This window comes from Strongylocentrotus purpuratus, unplaced genomic scaffold (genome assembly GCF_000002235.5).
Source record: "Strongylocentrotus purpuratus isolate Spur 01 unplaced genomic scaffold, Spur_5.0 spur5_contig_850, whole genome shotgun sequence".
NCBI classification, from domain to species: domain Eukaryota; kingdom Metazoa; phylum Echinodermata; class Echinoidea; order Camarodonta; family Strongylocentrotidae; genus Strongylocentrotus; species Strongylocentrotus purpuratus.
This window is the reverse complement of record NW_022145558.1, coordinates 763347-781286: the sequence shown is the minus strand read 5'-3', so window position 1 is coordinate 781286 and position 17940 is coordinate 763347. Positions and strand designations below refer to the sequence as shown.

Genomic DNA, 17940 nt, shown 5'->3' with positions numbered 1-17940 from the left:
AGGTTATTTAAACTGCTATCATGCCAATCACTTACTTAGACTAAGACAATCTGTTCTCTACTTAGGTTTAGGAATTAAGGTACCAGGCAGTGGTTAGTGTGACTGCACCTAAACTGCTTGGTTTTTTAGTAGAACTTTGTAAGAATATCTGTCATTATGCCTATCACTCAGTTACAGTCACAAGACACCCTGCTCCATGCCAGGTGTAGAACTTGAGGCACCAATTATCGCATTAATTGCTCTACACTCTTTAATATTTCATATTCACGAAGGGCATATTGAAACCTGTCATTACGCCAATCAAGGCACGTTCATGTGGATTTGACTTGCCTGGAAGTACCACGTGCACAGGAAATTGATGTCGTTTGAGCGGCAACCTCACGTTTCCTCCCAATGTTTCTTTTAGAGTGCTCGCTCGGATCCTTTTCTAATTGTGGCAGTAACTCTCTGCAAACCCCATGCGCACAGCTTGTGGTAAAATCGTTATTGACAGCCGAGAATTCTTTTCTCGAAGCAGTTCATTTCTCAGAGACAGTGAAGAAAAAAAGATTGTATTGCTTGTAGCCTCTGGAGGTAGAGCCGGTTTTGGACAGTCTAGCCATTGATAAGTTCAGGTCAATGGTTCATTACTTGTGCCTGCTTCTGTTAGGCTAGGGAGACTTGAAAGATATCAACTGGAATCATTTGCAAACTGTCCATGAGATAGTTCGGAGTGATTCCTTCGACCTTCGTCCTTGGTCGTGTATTTTACACATAAATTTTGTTTGTAGTCCAGGAGCTAAGCTGTAAACACTGAACTTGATCCGACCAAGAAATCATTCCAACCCTCAACGGATCTCTACCTGTGGGACTGGTGACACAGTTTTGGATTAGGGTCTCCATTGCGTCTACTGTGATTTGTAGACAATACAGGACACCAATCTTCCTTTCTCAAATTCCAGTATGATGTTCTAACTATTACAGAACGGTTCTATATTTGTGGAATAAACCAAACCGATTCTCCAGAGACAGCATTTATGGAATATGAACATTCAGTTTTTGGAAGCTTCGTGGATAACTAAGTGCCATTTGTGAGGCATAACTTTACGCATCACCTTAGTGATACTTGCCCTTTATTGGATTAAGCTTGTTCTTGCCAAGGGATTACTACGATATGTCGTACGGAGGCTATGGCCGCTATGGCTCGGGGAGCTCAGGATCCTCCTCTTATACTCCAGGAAGTGGATCCAGGTATGGGTCCGGGCCTGGGTCCGGGACAGGGAGCCGACTAGGCTCCACGGGGAGCTACACTCCAACTTCATCCGTAAGCAGCTTTGTTTCTCCCTCTGTTTCATATCATCTTCTCGATTCTGTTTCCTCTCTTGATTATGTATTGTATTCTATCAGCATTCTCTCTCTCTCTCTCTCTCTCTCTCACCCTCTCTCTCTCTCTATCACCCTCTCTCTCTCTCTCTCTCTCTCTCTCTCCCTCAGTGAATTGCGTGATTCCTAAATCATACAAGTGCTTCAAGTTTATCTACATGTATCTATTCTAATAGCAATTTATCAGGATAATTTTTTGTTTTCTTGTCTATTCTACCAATTAATGCAATGTTTCTTGTAGATGTCTGTATGCTGTAAACATACTGACATACCACATGCATATTCAGTACAGATATGTGTTGATTTGAATGGAGAAAGATTGTGAATTCATGTTGTTATTGTGAATTTTTTAATTGTTGTAGTCTAGTTGATAATGGAATAATGTTAATCTATGTTGATGTCATCTGTTGTTTGGTATGTGCAAATCGGTTGATGCTGCTTTGGGCCTCCAAATCAAGATTTGTATGGATTGTTGAAAATATATACACTGTATACTCTTTTTCTTCAAATATACGCTTTTTAGATTCATAGTGGTAGTAAAATTAGCAGCAGTAGAGGATACATGTTTTGATTGTGAAAGTGAGCTGCTTGTCGCAGTAGAAATAACACAGCAGTGATTATGTTTATGTTTTTACCATGTATTAAATGTATTTAATCAGGAAATGTGCATTGCAAATCGTGGAAAGCTTCTTCTGTTCCAAAGAAGGACTTTAATTGTTTTTTTCTCACCCCCAATTTTTCCTTCCTTAATAACAGGATGATGACAATTATAGTTAATTATTAAGCGAATGCTTCCACAACAGTCCTTGTTTTTTTTTCTCAAAAACACTCTTTCTTCAATTATCATTGCCTAAGTTATTTATTCTAATGGCAATACACTGTACATGTGTAATACACATGCTTTCTGTCTTCAATGTTATTCATGTTCATAAATTAAAAATCTAAAATCTAAATACATTTTTCCCTCAGAGTCGCCGACCGTCTCCTCTGTATTCCTCTTATGTAAGCATACCTGACAAATTTCCTTTCAGCGAATATCTTCCACCTCGACCATCTATCTAAACACCTCCTACATAATCCCCACCGTCCTCGTGTTTGTGGCTAGTCTGTGTTCCAGTCTGAATGTCTTGTTTATCACTTATTTTTAGCCACATCTAGTATGACATGTACAATGTTTCTTCGGTGTATATAATTATATTAGTACATCATACATCTTGTGTTTATATACATTGGGTACCGGTACATTTATTCTTTAGACGTGGTATTTTTAATTGCCCACTAGAAATCATTCTCAATTCAGTTTACACATTGTGAGACTCTAATTCTCTATAGTCTATATAATACATACTTCAGAAGATATATTGCCTCTTTTATCACCTGAGTTGAGTCTTTTAAATTTAGTAGTGAATTAAACAGACTATAAAAGTATCAACATCGTTTTGTACATCGTCAATTCATGAATAAAATAACCAACGATATAAATATATCACAAAATTATGTCCAGTATCTACCCATCATTCAGATTTCCCTGGCCTCAGAATATAAATTTCTTTTTGGCACAGTAGATGTATCAATCGGCGAAGAGCCACATTATTAAAATTTTAAAGACGTTCATTCTGAAACAAAGCTATTAATGTTCGCCCTTGTGTTTCATTTCTGCCCCCCTCCCCTTGCATAGGCTTACCGGTATGAGTATTAATGGAGGCTGTGACCTTAATGCTTTCTGTCTTTGGAGCCAGAAGGGTGTTAACTCTGTTTAAAATGATATGAGTTAACGACCTTCTGGTTCCAAATAGACGATGTTGTCCTTAATATCCTTTGTGTTAACCTGTAAGATAACCACCAAATTTTAATACAAAAATATGCATCACAACTAAAATTTGATGGGATAATGTTATAAAATCTTTGCTTGTGCCCTCAATATTCAACTGGATAAAACACTGTATCAGGTATAAATCAAAATTCACAACCAATGAGCCTATTTTGAAAATTTCTTTACAGATGAGAATTTGTAAAGTCAAGAAATGTCAATAATTTCAAGATGCAATGAATTTCATATCATTTAAAACAAAATTGAAATGTTTGAAAAAGAAATTAAATAGGTTGGCACTTTGGCACTCCATAGATGAATAGCATATGAAAGAAAAGCATGTACACAAATGTATGCAAACTCACTACTGGAAACAGGTTCTATGTACATCCTTAACTATGTCTCATTAGATGAATTATATCAGGTATTTTCATAGAACCCACAATATAAGTGTAGACATCACACATTTCGTCGGCGTTATTATAAGCCAACAAATCTATCATGAACTACTGCACGGATTCGTTGGTTCCTAATATCGATGACCACTTGTTGTAGGTGTAAATCTATACAGATATACTTATATGTTCATTTAATTTGGTGTATCATATCTATATACTACAGTCTGCACCTATCTCTAGTATCATTATACATGTCTGTGTTGATGTTTTCACAGGGCTTCATATATCAGCCTCGGGTATCTAATTCATACTCCATTCAGTATATCACTTTCATTAAGTATGAACACAGCATTTGATCCCCTTATTGATGGTCTAAACATGGTTCATGGTTGTCATATTCATACTTAGTTCAATATATTAGTATCGTAATGTTTGAACTCGGCAGTTGCTCCATTTTTTTTTATAGTCTAACCATGGTCAGTGTCCACACTTTCATATAGTCTGAACAAAGCATTGGATCCTTCTATGAATTCTATGGTCCATTCGGGTCACATTCACACTATACTCTGTGCATTTTCTTTAATTTAGTGTGAACAAAATGTTAGATCCATGTAGTAATGCTATGGTTATTGAAAGCCATATTCACACTTGCAGTATTTTACTGTCTTGGGATCTCATCTCAGCATTACTACTATTTGTTGACGGTCTCTCCATGGTTCATAGTAGTCACATTAACACTCTGTTCAATGTATTTAGTATTGTAGTCTGAACAAGGCATTATATCCACTTGTATATTCTATAGTTATTTAGAGTTGCATTCACACATTAGCCAGTGTTTATACATGTATGTATCATGTATACATCAGTGATTCAAGACCAAAGTAGATCTCTGTTATTTATGTAGTATATAATTATACAGCCTGAACATTCCATTATACCATATACATGTATATGTTGATGCACAAAAGACTAGTGTAACTATTATGAAAGGGGAAGTCCACCCTGATATTTAGTTGGTTTTAATAGAAGCAGAGAAAATGGGAGAAACATGTCGTGATATAGTCTAATAATGATTTAATCTTAAATGATAATAACCATCAAATGGTTATTAGACCAAATGAACAATATACCAAATGAGTACCATAGTCCACTTTCTGGAGATTAGACCAAACGACCATTAGCCTAAATGATCATTAGACCAAATGATAAGTAGACACAATGATTATTAGACCATGTGGATAGTAATCGGGCTGAGTGTAGACCAAATGGGAATAGACTAATTGGGTAGTAGATGAACTGGTTCTAGACCAAACGGCAATTCACCTCTCTATAGCTAGTCACGGTAGACCAAATGGGAATAGACTAATCGGGTAGTAGACGAACTGGTTCTAGACCAAATGGCAATTCACCTCTCTATAGCCAGTCACGGTAGACCAAATGGGAATAGACTAATTGAGTAGTTGACGAACTGGTTCTAGACCAAACAGCAATTCACCTCTCTATAGCTAGTCACGGTAGACCAAATGGGAATAGACTAATCAGGTAGTAGACGAACTGGTTCTAGACCAAACAGCAATTCACCTCTCTATAGCTAGTCACAGTAGACCAAATGGGAATAGACTAATCAGGTAGTAGACGAACTGGTTCTAGACCAAACAGCAATTCACCTATCTATAGCTAGTCACAGTAGACCAAATGGGAATAGACTAATCGGGTAGTAGACGAACTGGTTCTAGACCAAACGGCAATTCACCTCTCTACAGCTAGTCACGGTAGACCAAATGGGAATAGACTAATCGGGTAGTAGATGAACTGGTTCTAGACCAAACGGCAATTCACCTCTCTATAGCTAGTCACGGTAGACCAAATGGGAATAGACTAATCGGGTAGTAGATGAACTGGTTCTAGACCAAATGGCAATTCACCTCTCTATAGCTAGTCACGGTTGAAGGTCGAGTCTTGACAAAAAGGGCTTTATTAATTTACCCACCTGCTCCCAATTCTAAGGATTTGTTATGAATACCGGTACCTACTCAAAGGCATCGTTTAACAATGTTAAATCTAACATGCATTGCCCTACGTGTTATCAGTGTCTGTGATCAGGGGGGTGTTTCACAAAGATCCTAAGTCGATCTTAACTCTAAGTTGGACTTAACAATTATGGAAAGCCGTTGGCATCTTTGAAAATATTTTGTACAAGTTTTTTTAGAAGGCATAAAATGTAGATTCAAATCATTCATATTTTCTATTATCATGGGAGATTTCATGTTCTTGATGTGGAATTTATAAAAAGTCAAAAATTCTTGAATTTTGTATTATGAATATATCTTATTTTAAGGCTACAAATGGCTCTCCATAATATTTAAGTCCAACTTAGAGTTAAGTTTGACTTAGAATCTTAGTGAAACACCCCCCTGGTGTAATATTGAAGCCCTAAAAAATTTGCGCTTCAAAATGATCATGAAGTGCCTCAAAAAAGTAAAAAATCTCTGAGTGACCTGATTTACCATACTCGTTTCCCCCAATAGACTGTAGTGTTATAAACTTGTTGGGGAAAATGAAAGATGAAATTTTGATTTCCAATCATAAATATCTTGATAATCAGACAGACGATCAGCTTGTAAAATTCATGGGATTCCTGACTGATCTAAAGGTTTATAATTATTTTTCTGAGGCAATGTTACCAAGTCACTTTAAAATAGATACACATGTGAATTTTTGAAGAAATATGACAAGCTTTTGGGATCAGATATGAATTAGTAAGCACCAGTATAATTTTGATCATAATAATTCCTTGAACACCTTTTTATTTGTGTATTAAACTGAACTTAGACTAATTGGTGTTAAACACCTAGCAGAATGCAAAAATTTGTATTCTTGATGGTACTTTTCTAAGTCATAATTATGATAATAGACACAACCTAGTTTTTGACCTTTGAATGATATGACAAGTATATAGAAGAATGCAAGCGGCCTAGTGGATGATCAAAAGAAAATATGACGAAGATAGGGTGTGAGAAGGCACAAGCTGTATAAGTTATTAAAATAATCATCTCGCCATAGCTATTATTATAAAACTACAAGAGTTATTGGCTGTTTATATAGAACCAAAGTGACGTAATTAAACTCAAATAATTTCTTACATAGTTTGGGTCCTTTTGGCTCTCAGAGAGACGAAATGATCCCTTTTTTGTTTTTGGTGTGAAATTTATGAGTCATACGGCTGTGAAAACATTTTAAAGTTCCAGCAAAGAAAAGAGAGGGTGCATTCCTTTACAATAATGGAGCTATCGGTATTTGAGAATGTGTATGTAGCGCCTTTCTTTTTAGAAATGGCTCTCGAGAAAAAAGAGCTTGAACCGACGGTGTAAGGTGTGGAAATATTTCTGCGGGAAAAATCTGACGTTCGGAAAGACCTGCTGCTCTTGCACAATGCAAGATTCCCGCTGTCATCACAATAGCTATTGTTAGAATAATATCTGGGTCTGCAATCGTGACATGCAAGGATAAAGGATGGAAGTATTGCATTATAAGTGGATAGTTTCGATAAAGCTACAGCTGTTAAGAGTTCTTGTGTGTACCGGTAAGCAATCGAAACCAAGAAGACTTGTTTGAATATTAATCTTACTCCACAAAGAAGAGTACTTGAGGATTGTGGTCCCTAGTACATCTCTAATACTAGCTTGTTATAGAGAGCTCTGCGGGATTAGTTCTCATATTTTTGGAGGATGATAGAAGTGTGATTTTTCCAGTGCAGTATAGACATATACTGAATGTTGGTGGAGTGTATACATCATTGGATTTAAACTTGAGGAAGGCCTGCTTTGTCTCACAATGGATTTAATGGAAAATTATGATAATGATGATGATGATGATGTTTTCTACGAAAGCGATGATCCAAATATTTATCAGGTGAGAGTTAATATCATTGCCAAAGATTTATTCTTATTACTTCTTTAAGTATAATTTTGGGTGGGGGTTTGGTTTTTTTTTTTTTTTTGGGGGGGGGGGGCACATATTAAGTGATTAGTTTTTTGTTGAACTGTTGATGCCAAGCCTGACATATCTTGGGTTGAAATGTATGGGCAATGCTTATACCAAAAGCAAATCATATTGAGAAGGTTAGAAATAGGTAAAAAGAGGTCAGCAGTTGTTTTTACCATTTGTAAGTCACATTGAATGAGTTATCAATATATTAATTCAAGCTGTGATACGTAAGAACCTACATGTACATTTTCCTCATGCCTCATATTTAAGGAAAGCCTACATTATCTTCTGTTCTAAGAATCCGCAAGAACCCTGGCTGATTTGGGAATGTTTGTTTTTCTCTTGGCAAATATGATTTCTGGGTGTTGCACTTGTAGAAACTCCAGTGCATCTGATGCAGGGACATCAATGTGTTTAAGGATAATCTTGTAGCATACATTTCAAAAGGAAATAACAAAAGCAAACAGAAATCTGTGAAAATAGAGCAGATTTACCTTTGATAGCTCATGATTTGCTCCGATGGATACAACATGTTTGAGACCAAGGTGGGCCACCAACAAAAGTTCGAGCTCATAATATTGCAACTTGGAAATAGTATGAATTGTTGTGTACCAAGCGCAAAGGCCTGCATCCGGGGGCAGGCACCCCTTAAGTCCCTGGGAACACTAGGGGTCTTACATGCATACGCTGTCTGGTGCAATTTGAGCCATATTTTGAAGAAAGTCCCAGACAAAGATTAAGAAATGATTAAGAATTAGAATGAATTATAGCCAGTCGCTGATTTTGAAAACCTGTCATTTCAGCATTCAAACCTGTCTCTGTTTAGTACATGAAAGAACTCCTCGTGGACTACCCTGCTATTAGTATAATACTGTTTTGGAATTGCTTATTAACCTTTACAGAAGTACCTAAAATATTAATGACTCATAAAAGAATGACTTATGATATTAATTTTGTTGGTCTGACATATGATTTGGTGACACTTGCTCAAGTTTTATTTGATCCAAGATGTAGGATTATGATTAGGATTGCAGTTGGATTTTAGGTTAGGTTTACAGTTAGGGCTAGGTAGGTCGTTTGGGCACTGTTAAAGGTAGGAATTACCACCAGTGTACAAAATTGACGATAGTTTAGTTGTTGCCTGAAGAACTATTGTATAATCAGAGTTACATGAACTTAGACACAATCAAGTAGGAAGAGAGGAGATAGAATATGTAGTAAGATCACCTTTGATTGGGGCTAGTATATAACTTTGAATAACTAGATGATACCACAACAATGGTCATTTAAGGGAGAAAAGGAATATATTGCCTTGTGGATAACCTCAAATAGACCATTGTTACCACAAATTATTAATTTAAAACCTTGCATATTTACCCCACAAAAAAACCTACAGATAACCATTCAGTAGTTGAACATAATCCAAACAATGCTTTTCCCTACAGCGCACTATTTGTGTAATCTATCTGCTCCAATGATGGCGAAGTATTTGCATGATAGTCCCCGTGAGTTTGCAGATCGCTTGTATGTCACTTATATTTTCACACAACTCTTCTAACCAAATATACCCGCTCCATTGAAACGTCGCACCATTTTCTATTTCTTACGTGAAGAGAATCCTGGGCCTGTATTGTGTGTGTATGACACAAATTCTGTTTGCTCTACAAATTAAGCACACAGTTCAATAGAAACCCAATATTTGTGTTTTGCCAGTCTCCCATTCAAAGGCTCGACATATAATGAGGAAAATGACTTCATGGAACATGCACTTCAAAATTCAAAAGGGGTTTGGAAGAAAATCACATTTAGTAAGTTTTTAGCATAGATCTCCCTTTCAAGGTAGGCTCGGGCTAAAGTGACCCGCTCCAAAAATACAACTTGTATATAATTAATAAAAAAGAAAGAAAGAAAAGAAAAGAAAATGAAAGAGGGAGAGAGAGAAAAGGTTCAACTCCCTTTCAATTTGTTGAAAGATATATATTGCACAATATAAATTTTTACTTTGCACAATAGGACTACCATGAGATCTGTATTCTTATTTTCTCTTACCTTTCCCTTACCTTTTCCCTTGCTCTCTCTCTCTCTCTCTCTCTCTCTTTCTGTTTCTCTTTTATTCCTCCCCTCTTCCCTCTTTCTTTTCCTACCCACTATTTTTCTCTTTTGCTCTGCACTTCTGTCTACATGTTCCATCTCTTTTTATACCTCTGTTCCCAATCTTGCAATTTGAAGAAAAAAATTGGTCTATTTTCTTGTAATATCTTTGAACTTCTGTCTTTTCTCTCTCTCTCTCTCTCTCTCTCTCTCTCTCTCTCTCTCTCTCTCTTCTCTCTTTTCTCTCTCTCTCTCTCTCTCTCTCTCTCTCTCATATTCTTGATTTCTTTCTCTCTTTTAGTCTTTCTTTCTCCCTCTCTCTCTGTGCCTACCTTCCCAATTGCCTTATATAGAGTGTGTAGGGGCCATCCATACTCCCTCATTATAAACATAGTAGTCTCTGTACAGACCTTAAGTTACACTTTCAGTCTATCTCTCAAGACTTTGTCAAGGTTTTTGAGTCCCAAGTTGACATGATCAGGGAAAAAGATGTCTTTATTTGTGATGGTGAAGGGGGAGTGGGTCTTTTTTTAAAACTAAATTGATTATTCTTTGCTGGATTTCCTGAGCCCATTCTTATTCACACTTGAAATTGCTTCCTATTGGTCGCAACTTTATATCACTTGCAACTCTGTTTGAAAGAAATAGGAGTTTGTAAGATCATGATTAATTGGAGTACTTCAAAAAAATCTGGATCAATCGAAAATATTTATAAGATGGGTCCTGGTATATTTTCTACAACACCAAGTAACTAATACACAGCTAGGAATGAAGGTATATCTGTAAAGTGCATTGAGAGGGCCTGTGGTCCTGAAATGCGCTATATAAGGACGAACTATTATTATTATTATTATTATTATTATTATTATTATCTTTCCAAAGTAATAAAAAATGTCATGGATGAGTTGGAGGTGAGAGAATTTTCAGGGAGGCAATGACAAAAATATAACATGTCATGTATAGCATAGGAAAAGGGCAAGCTATATTATATTTCTAAAAAAATTCTTCACCTTGACCTCGATCAATTCAAGAAAAATGGGAAATGAAGTATATTGTTGATTGTAAGTGTTCTCTGGAATATAATATGGTACAAATTGACTCTGAAGAATAAGAATGGGGGTGGAGGAGGGGGAGCCAAGAGGTAGGGAGGAAAGGGAAAGAGAGATGGAGGAAAAGGGAAAGAGAGAGGGGGTAGGGATGAGAGCAAGAAAGAGAGAGGAAGAAAAAGAAAAAGAGCTATTATACCAAGACAATACACAACAGGTAGCTGTCATTAGATATAATGAAACTGTCATCTCCAATGGAATCTGACAAGGGCAATAGGGTTAGTAAGATAACCTGGTTACACAACAACTTCGGGACTAAGGGTGACACCCTGACAAATAGCTTTCAAACAAGGGTCTGGTTTCCTAGACTGGGTGAGGGATGCATCTGTATCAGGAGCAGTGAGAGACCCAATGATCACTTATCAGTCGGGCATCCATGGTATGTGAGATACCCCCCATCGCCGTTGCATTCAGGACATCATGATGATGATAGCGGTGCTCCGTTGTAGGTTACATGGAAGACAGCAGGGCCGCATCTCACGAAACCGCCCTCTGTTAAAGGCATCATTAAACAATGTTAAATCTGAGATGCATGGCCCTACGTGTTATCAGTGTCTGATATGGTGTAATATTGAAGCTCTAAACACATTGTGCTTCATAACGATCATGAAGTGCCTCAAAAAAGTAAAAATCTTTGAGTGACCGGTTTTACCATACTCATTTTTCCCAATAAACTGTAGTGTTATAAAAACCATTAGGAAAACAAATTCAGAAATTTCTAATTCCAATCATAGATATCTTGATAATCAGACAGGCGATTGGCTTGTACAAGTCATGGGATTCATGTATGACCTAAAGAATTATAGTTACGATTGCAGCATCATTTAAGTCCGGGATTTTTTTCAGAATCTGAGGCAAAGTTACCCAATCCGTTTAAAGTTCACTGTCATCCCATTGAAACGTGTGTATTAACGTTTCATTCACTGAACACCGAACCCTCAACTGCCACATTGTTTGAGTGTATGTTCCACACCCACCGGGCATGTGATTAGAAGATGACTATGGCAGTCCAATGTTTGTTCCTTTAGTAATCCAAAGCATTTAAACAAGTTTGGTATTGCATTTTATAGTTTTAGACAAAGAAAAGCTGCTCTAGAAATTCTAAATTTGTTGATGATTTTGAAAATAAAATGGTAGGAAAGTTTATAATGAAGTACATGCTAGAGTGTCAGGGGTGTCAAGCATGACAGACATGAGTGCTATACCTGAGCTCACTATAATTATCATTATTACTATTGTTATTTATGTAAAGTAGGAAAATGTCAATCAGTCGTGAGTGAGATCATTTGTTTCTCTTTTTCTTTCTCTTTTTTCATAACTATAGAGTAAAGAAATGTCTTGCCATTCATTATAGGAACAAGAAGAAAAAGACACATTCTCATTTTAAAAAATGTAACATGAATTGCACGATTTATGCAGTCGAGAAGTGTTTATCAAACAGTTGAATAGTTACATTCTTTTGCCTGAGCACTAAGGAACTGTCAATTAGTCATGAGTGAGATCTTTAGATTCTCTTTTCTCTTTTCTTTGTTTTTAATAACTGTAGAGTACAGAAATGTCTGTTGTGTATTTGTAGGAAGTAGTCAAGTAGGAAAGATTTATTCACATTACAAAAAAAGAGAACATTAAATGAAGTGCATGATATATACAGTAGAGAAGTGTTTATCAACAGTTGAATAGATACGTTCCTTTGCCTGAACAAATAGTGAGAAATGAAGAGAGACAACCAAGACAATAGAAAAAACGATGTCAAGGACGCGAAAGATGTTTACACTGTCTAGGGTCGTGATTGCAATGTATGCTTAGAGCCACAGGGATGTTAGCTCTATGTACAAGTTTATTCCTTAATGTCCTTACGGCTCTCAGACTCAGCAGATGACATTCAAGTTACATTGTAATTGAGAAATGTGTTATTGATGCAAGCAACCTTCCCTATTTCCTTTATTGCTTTTCCCTTCGTGCTCTGGAATATAATATTTCCCAATGCCTTTTTTTCTTTCTTGAGCTCTATTAATGTCAAATATCTTAACATGGCTGCTGCACGATTGGCAGTGGGTGTCAAGTCTAATGGTGTACTTGTAATGAAAAATAGTCACATGAAAGCCAGAAGGGCAGTAAACCCAAAGGTATAACATATCGAGGGTTCAGTGACACAAAGACGTAACTCCATATTTTGCCAAAACGAGTATTTGATATCAAAATGTTCTGAAAAATGTGGGCTTTCCAGGAAATGCGAAGACTTAACTTCACCCAACCCCCCATTGAAGTCAATCGCTAGTGAAACATAGAGGCCCAAGTGCTCAGTGACACATTTTTCTCAAAATGGAGTTACAATGTACGTCACTGACCCCTCGTAATGTTCTTCTAGCTCTCACTGGATGATACATGTCTCCAGCTCGGCATTGCGACATATGCTCCACTGACAATCGCACTGAGCTGTGTTCGAAAAAGGAATATTGGTTTACAAACTGTTCCTATTTTGGAGGAATTATTCCCAATTTTGGCCTTCAGAGTCATTTTTAGAAAACCTTAATTTTCTATTTTTCTGAAAACCTCTGTTAAAAAGCATACAAAAGGCATTGTATTACTACTTATGTCTTGAGAGAATCCTAATTTTTGCCTTGAACGATTGGCAGTTATAGGGTTAGGAATTACTTAAAATTAAATTTTCAATTTAGTTTTCGGTTAGGTTTAGCCCCAACTTAGGGTTAGGTATGGTGTTTGGTTTAGGGTTGCAGTTAGGACTTTGGTTAGTGTAGGAAATTACAGTGGAGCATGTGTCCTGCAACTGTTCAGCACCAGGGGCTAAATTTTATTTTCTTGCAGGGGATGGTAAGTCCCCTGATTATTTTTTTTCAAATGAATCATATGAATTCAAGTCTTGAGGGGTTGGTAAGTCCTCTGATTGCTTGAATATAATAAATCATATGAATGCATTGAATGAGCAAGACCCTGTCATTATCATAATGATATCCCCATAACTTGCTGCATAAAGATAACTATGATTAAGTACTTGTTGACCTATCTAAGCTGGCTGTCTGTCAAATTTATATTTCTTTGTCTTTGACATGTTTATATCGCGCCTTGGTGTACACAAATTCAGCTACTAAACATGTCATGAAATCATGTGTATATTTATAACTAATAAGGTGTATTGTTGTATAGTCTGTAAACTAGATTAACGTCTGCATTAAAACAAAACAATTGTTCATGTTTATGTATGTTATTTGTCATTATATAAAATGTTACAAATGAGTATGATAAATGTTATAAACGTTATACTGTGTTGTGAAGCAGTACTGTCTTGTGTGTGTGAGGAATGCTTGTCCTGTGTCAGTGTACTTTTGTTGTATGTTATATATGTCTTTGTTATAACACATAATGAGCAGCCCTTTGCAATGAATAAAGAGTAGATATTTGTATTTTTATCTTCACTCTATCCGTGTAAGTATCAAAATGTAATTTTTCACAACATTTTATAGTCGCATACTATTTTGTTGTTTCTGAAAAGAAATAACCCTGTGCTATTGTTGTATTGGAATAGGGGAAGATGATGATCTGAAAAAAAAACTTTACCAACTGTCAATACCCAATTGCAGTTGTTAATTCATTTTCAATGTCAAATGCATATTTATGACAGTGTCCTTCAAGGTTTGATCTTGGGACCACTACTATTTGCTGTATAATTAATGCATAATTTCATAAAGAATTTGATCAGCATTTTTAGGAATTGTGATTCATTCAGTAGCATAAAATTGTTTGTGATGTTATAAATCAATATTGATTTGATTTATTAAATCACTATTGATAATGTTTAACAGTTATATTTTCTTCTATCTTCTGGATTTACAGACAACCGATCGCTCCTCAAGGCCGTCATCAACTAGCTCAGTAGGAAGCAGGTAAGTGGATGGGTTGTCATGGTGATATTTCAAGAGGATGTAGGTAGTGATGATGGTAGCAACCATTTTCTTATGTTGGTACTACCATGAGCAGTCTTTTTGATAGTTTAAAGAAATATAGTGAGAGGATTTTTAAGTGTTTTTTTCATTGTTATGGTGATGCTAATGGCTGTTGTATATGAGATGAGTGTCTGCGTATATTATACAACATATGAGTGTCTGATGACACAATGGAGAAAATGATTATATCTAACAACATGCTTTTAGTGTTAAGGGTTATTGTATACAGGGCTTCATATTAAGTGTATCTTTGAAGTTCACAGTAATAAAAAAACATGTATATCGATATGACATTAACAGCAGTAAAATATATGAATTGAACTTAATTTCATAGATATGAACTGAACCGAAATACACTGATTTCATTTGAATTGACATGAACCAAACTAATCAGAAACAAACTCTATTAAACCGTATTGAATAGAACAATACTTGTGTGTTGAAATGAACTGAATCAAAGTAATCAGAATGTACTGATATGAATGATATTGCACTAAAATGAGCTAATCTGAACCAAACTGAACTAAATTACACTGAACTGAATTGAACTGAATTGAATAAAACTACACTGAATTAAATTGAACTAGTGAATTGAACTACCGTACACTGAACTATTAAAATTGAACTCAATTGAACAACACTGAATTGTTAAATTGAACTGAATTGAACTACACTGAACTATTGAAATTGAACTGCATTGTACTAAACTGAAATATTTTCTCTACCAGGTATGGGGACTCATCATCAGTCCTGGATAGATCGAGAGGGGGCTCAGATAGAAATCAAACCTCAACGCGGTCTAATTCAGGACAAGCTTGTTCATCTTGCAAAAAGGTAAGAAAGATAATTACAAGTATGGATTAAAGCCCATCTGCGCTACTTTGGCCAGGAGGGATTAGACCTCCCTGCATGGACACTGACAGGTGGTTAGCTCATCAAATCAGCTCTCAATTAACATAAGATAAAGGGGACTATGGGGGACCAACTGTCACCGATTAGACATTGTTTGCTATATAGAGGGCGCAAGTAGCTATAATTAGTGCAGTGGGGCTTTAAGGTAATGAAATGTCATCAGATGGCATGATTTGTAACCTATTCTGTGTCATCCTCATCTACTAGTAGGTCTGATGAATATTTCAAAGCATTTTCGTTGAATGGCTGGCTTTGCGTCTACTTTCCAGCAGCCAATCAAAGCCCATTATCTTTTAGCATTCTTGTTCCCTTAGCTTCAACTTGTAATGTCTGCTTAGGCTTTCTGTTCATTCTTGTGATTTATTCTGATGAGTGCAAGACAAGAGCTCTAGTATGACTTTGTTATTCTTTGATTTTGTAGTAACAATCATCTTTTTATTTCAAATTAAGTACCCTATTAGAACTTGGATAAGATGGAATATAACACAAAAAATGATACATTACTCAATAATACTCAGTAGCATAGTGGACACAAAACAACAATATGCCTTGGACTTTCCGAGATAATTTTCTACATCTACAATTATTTGAAGGAATAGGATTATCTTATCTGTATTGATGCCCTTGCGGCTCCAAAAAACATCACAAAAGCTAATTTTCGTCATTTTCTCACTTTCTCTTTCAGTTATTTGATGATAAAGACTCTCTTATAAGCAAACTTCAGAGCGATGTGAAACACAAAGATCAAGAGATTGCTGAACTCAAGAGCCAATCAGATCGCAGGTCAGACTCGAGGGCGGGCGACTCGGATAAAAGGGTAAGTGGGGAATCGTATCAAAGCCACTTTCACACATGATGCCCTTAACCATCTTTGAAGACCATGTCGGAAGTGAAAAATGAAATAGATGACGTAGATAATAAAGATATCAGTTATTTTAGTGTCTGTCAGAGGAGTAAATAGCTCTTTGAAAAACATGATGTTAATGTTTGAAATTGCCAGTGAAGAACCCCACCACCCCCCCCCCCCCCCCCCTCCCCTCCCCAATCTTGTCTTAATACTCAGTTTCAAGTGAGTAGGTAGAATTCTGGAAGGGAATGGCAAGTTTTAAGCTGAAAAGTCAAGTTGTAGAAGTTTTGTAGTCGAGTGGTTTAAGCACTTGACTTGAAGTTCAAAGGTCGTGGTTCGGTCCCCAATACGGCACTAATGTCCTTTGGCAATGCAGTAATCTTCATTTGCCGAACTTGACCCAGGTGAGGTAAATGGTACCTGGCAGGAATTAATTCCTTGAAATGCTGGAGCGCTGTGATGGCAACTAGGCTAAAGCCGGGGTTATAATTAGTGCGCCTTGGAATAGAATTTCTAGATAGACGGCGCCATAGAAATGCCTATTATTATTATTTTATACCTTTTGGGCAGTTCTTTAGTTTTAAAGAAAAGATTGATTAGTTGCCATGCATTCCTTAGATGTAAAGGTGTAAATTGTTTGACTTCTTTGAATGTTAGGCTCCCTGGGAGAAGTTTCAGGGGAATTTGAATTATGTTGATTTGGGTTGATTTGAACTGAGTTTATAATCGGGAATTCATTCATTTACCGTACATTCTTCATATTTGTCTTTCAGGAGAGACGAGGATTAGAGCGAAGAATTTCAGAGCTCGAAGAAGAACTCAAGGTGAGTGAAATTTAATCTCTATTGTGCAATTACGTTGAAATAATGTTTGTGTTTTAAAAGTGCCCTCATCATGGTGAAGATTTGAAGAAGAAACAGAGGAACTTGTTGTTCGTGGGTGGCAAGAACAACCTTCAGCCCTTCAGTAGCAAATCAAAATGAAGTGCAAGTTTTAACTCAATGTAGATGTCAATGTCATCACTATTACATCATAATCTAAATTGTTTAAGTGGGACAAATTTTGAAATACACGGAGACGAAATACTGGATACGTGCTCATGAACGTTATGTAATCATTATTCATTCTTGCACAAGCAGTGCACTCCATGATGTACAGGTGGAAATATTCTTTGAAAAGGGGAAACAAAGGCTATTTATATAGCACCTCCATTGCTGTAGGATTGATTATTGCAAAATGTGCAAAGTGGGACCTCTTCATGTTTTGAAGATCTGTGGATATTCGGGGTCATTGCAGTAATGTGCTAACCGTGAACTGGTCTATTAAAGGTAAAGACCAGTAATGGTCATGCGATTGCATTGTGAAAGAAACGTTGTGGAATCGATCAGAAAAGGTCGATCATCTAGCATCTAGCATCTGCAAGGTTCTGGAATCATCAAAATGATAAGAAATTTGGCTCATTCTT

The 17940-nt window shown here is 36.4% G+C and overlaps 1 protein-coding gene across 4 annotated transcripts in view; it reads left to right on the top strand.

The window, feature by feature from the left end:
• Nucleotides 1-17940, top strand: part of LOC580387 (protein phosphatase 1 regulatory subunit 12A) — a 123012-nt gene that overhangs the window by 98451 nt on the left and 6621 nt on the right. For all 4 annotated transcript variants that reach the window (XM_030994140.1, XM_030994134.1, XM_030994151.1 and 1 more), the window contains 5 exons: nt 2332-2364; nt 14607-14656; nt 15445-15550; nt 16314-16445; nt 17249-17299. In XM_030994140.1, the coding sequence (XP_030850000.1) occupies nt 2332-2364; nt 14607-14656; nt 15445-15550; nt 16314-16445; nt 17249-17299 (372 nt within the window). The remainder of the gene's footprint in view (nt 1-2331; nt 2365-14606; nt 14657-15444; nt 15551-16313; nt 16446-17248; nt 17300-17940) is intronic.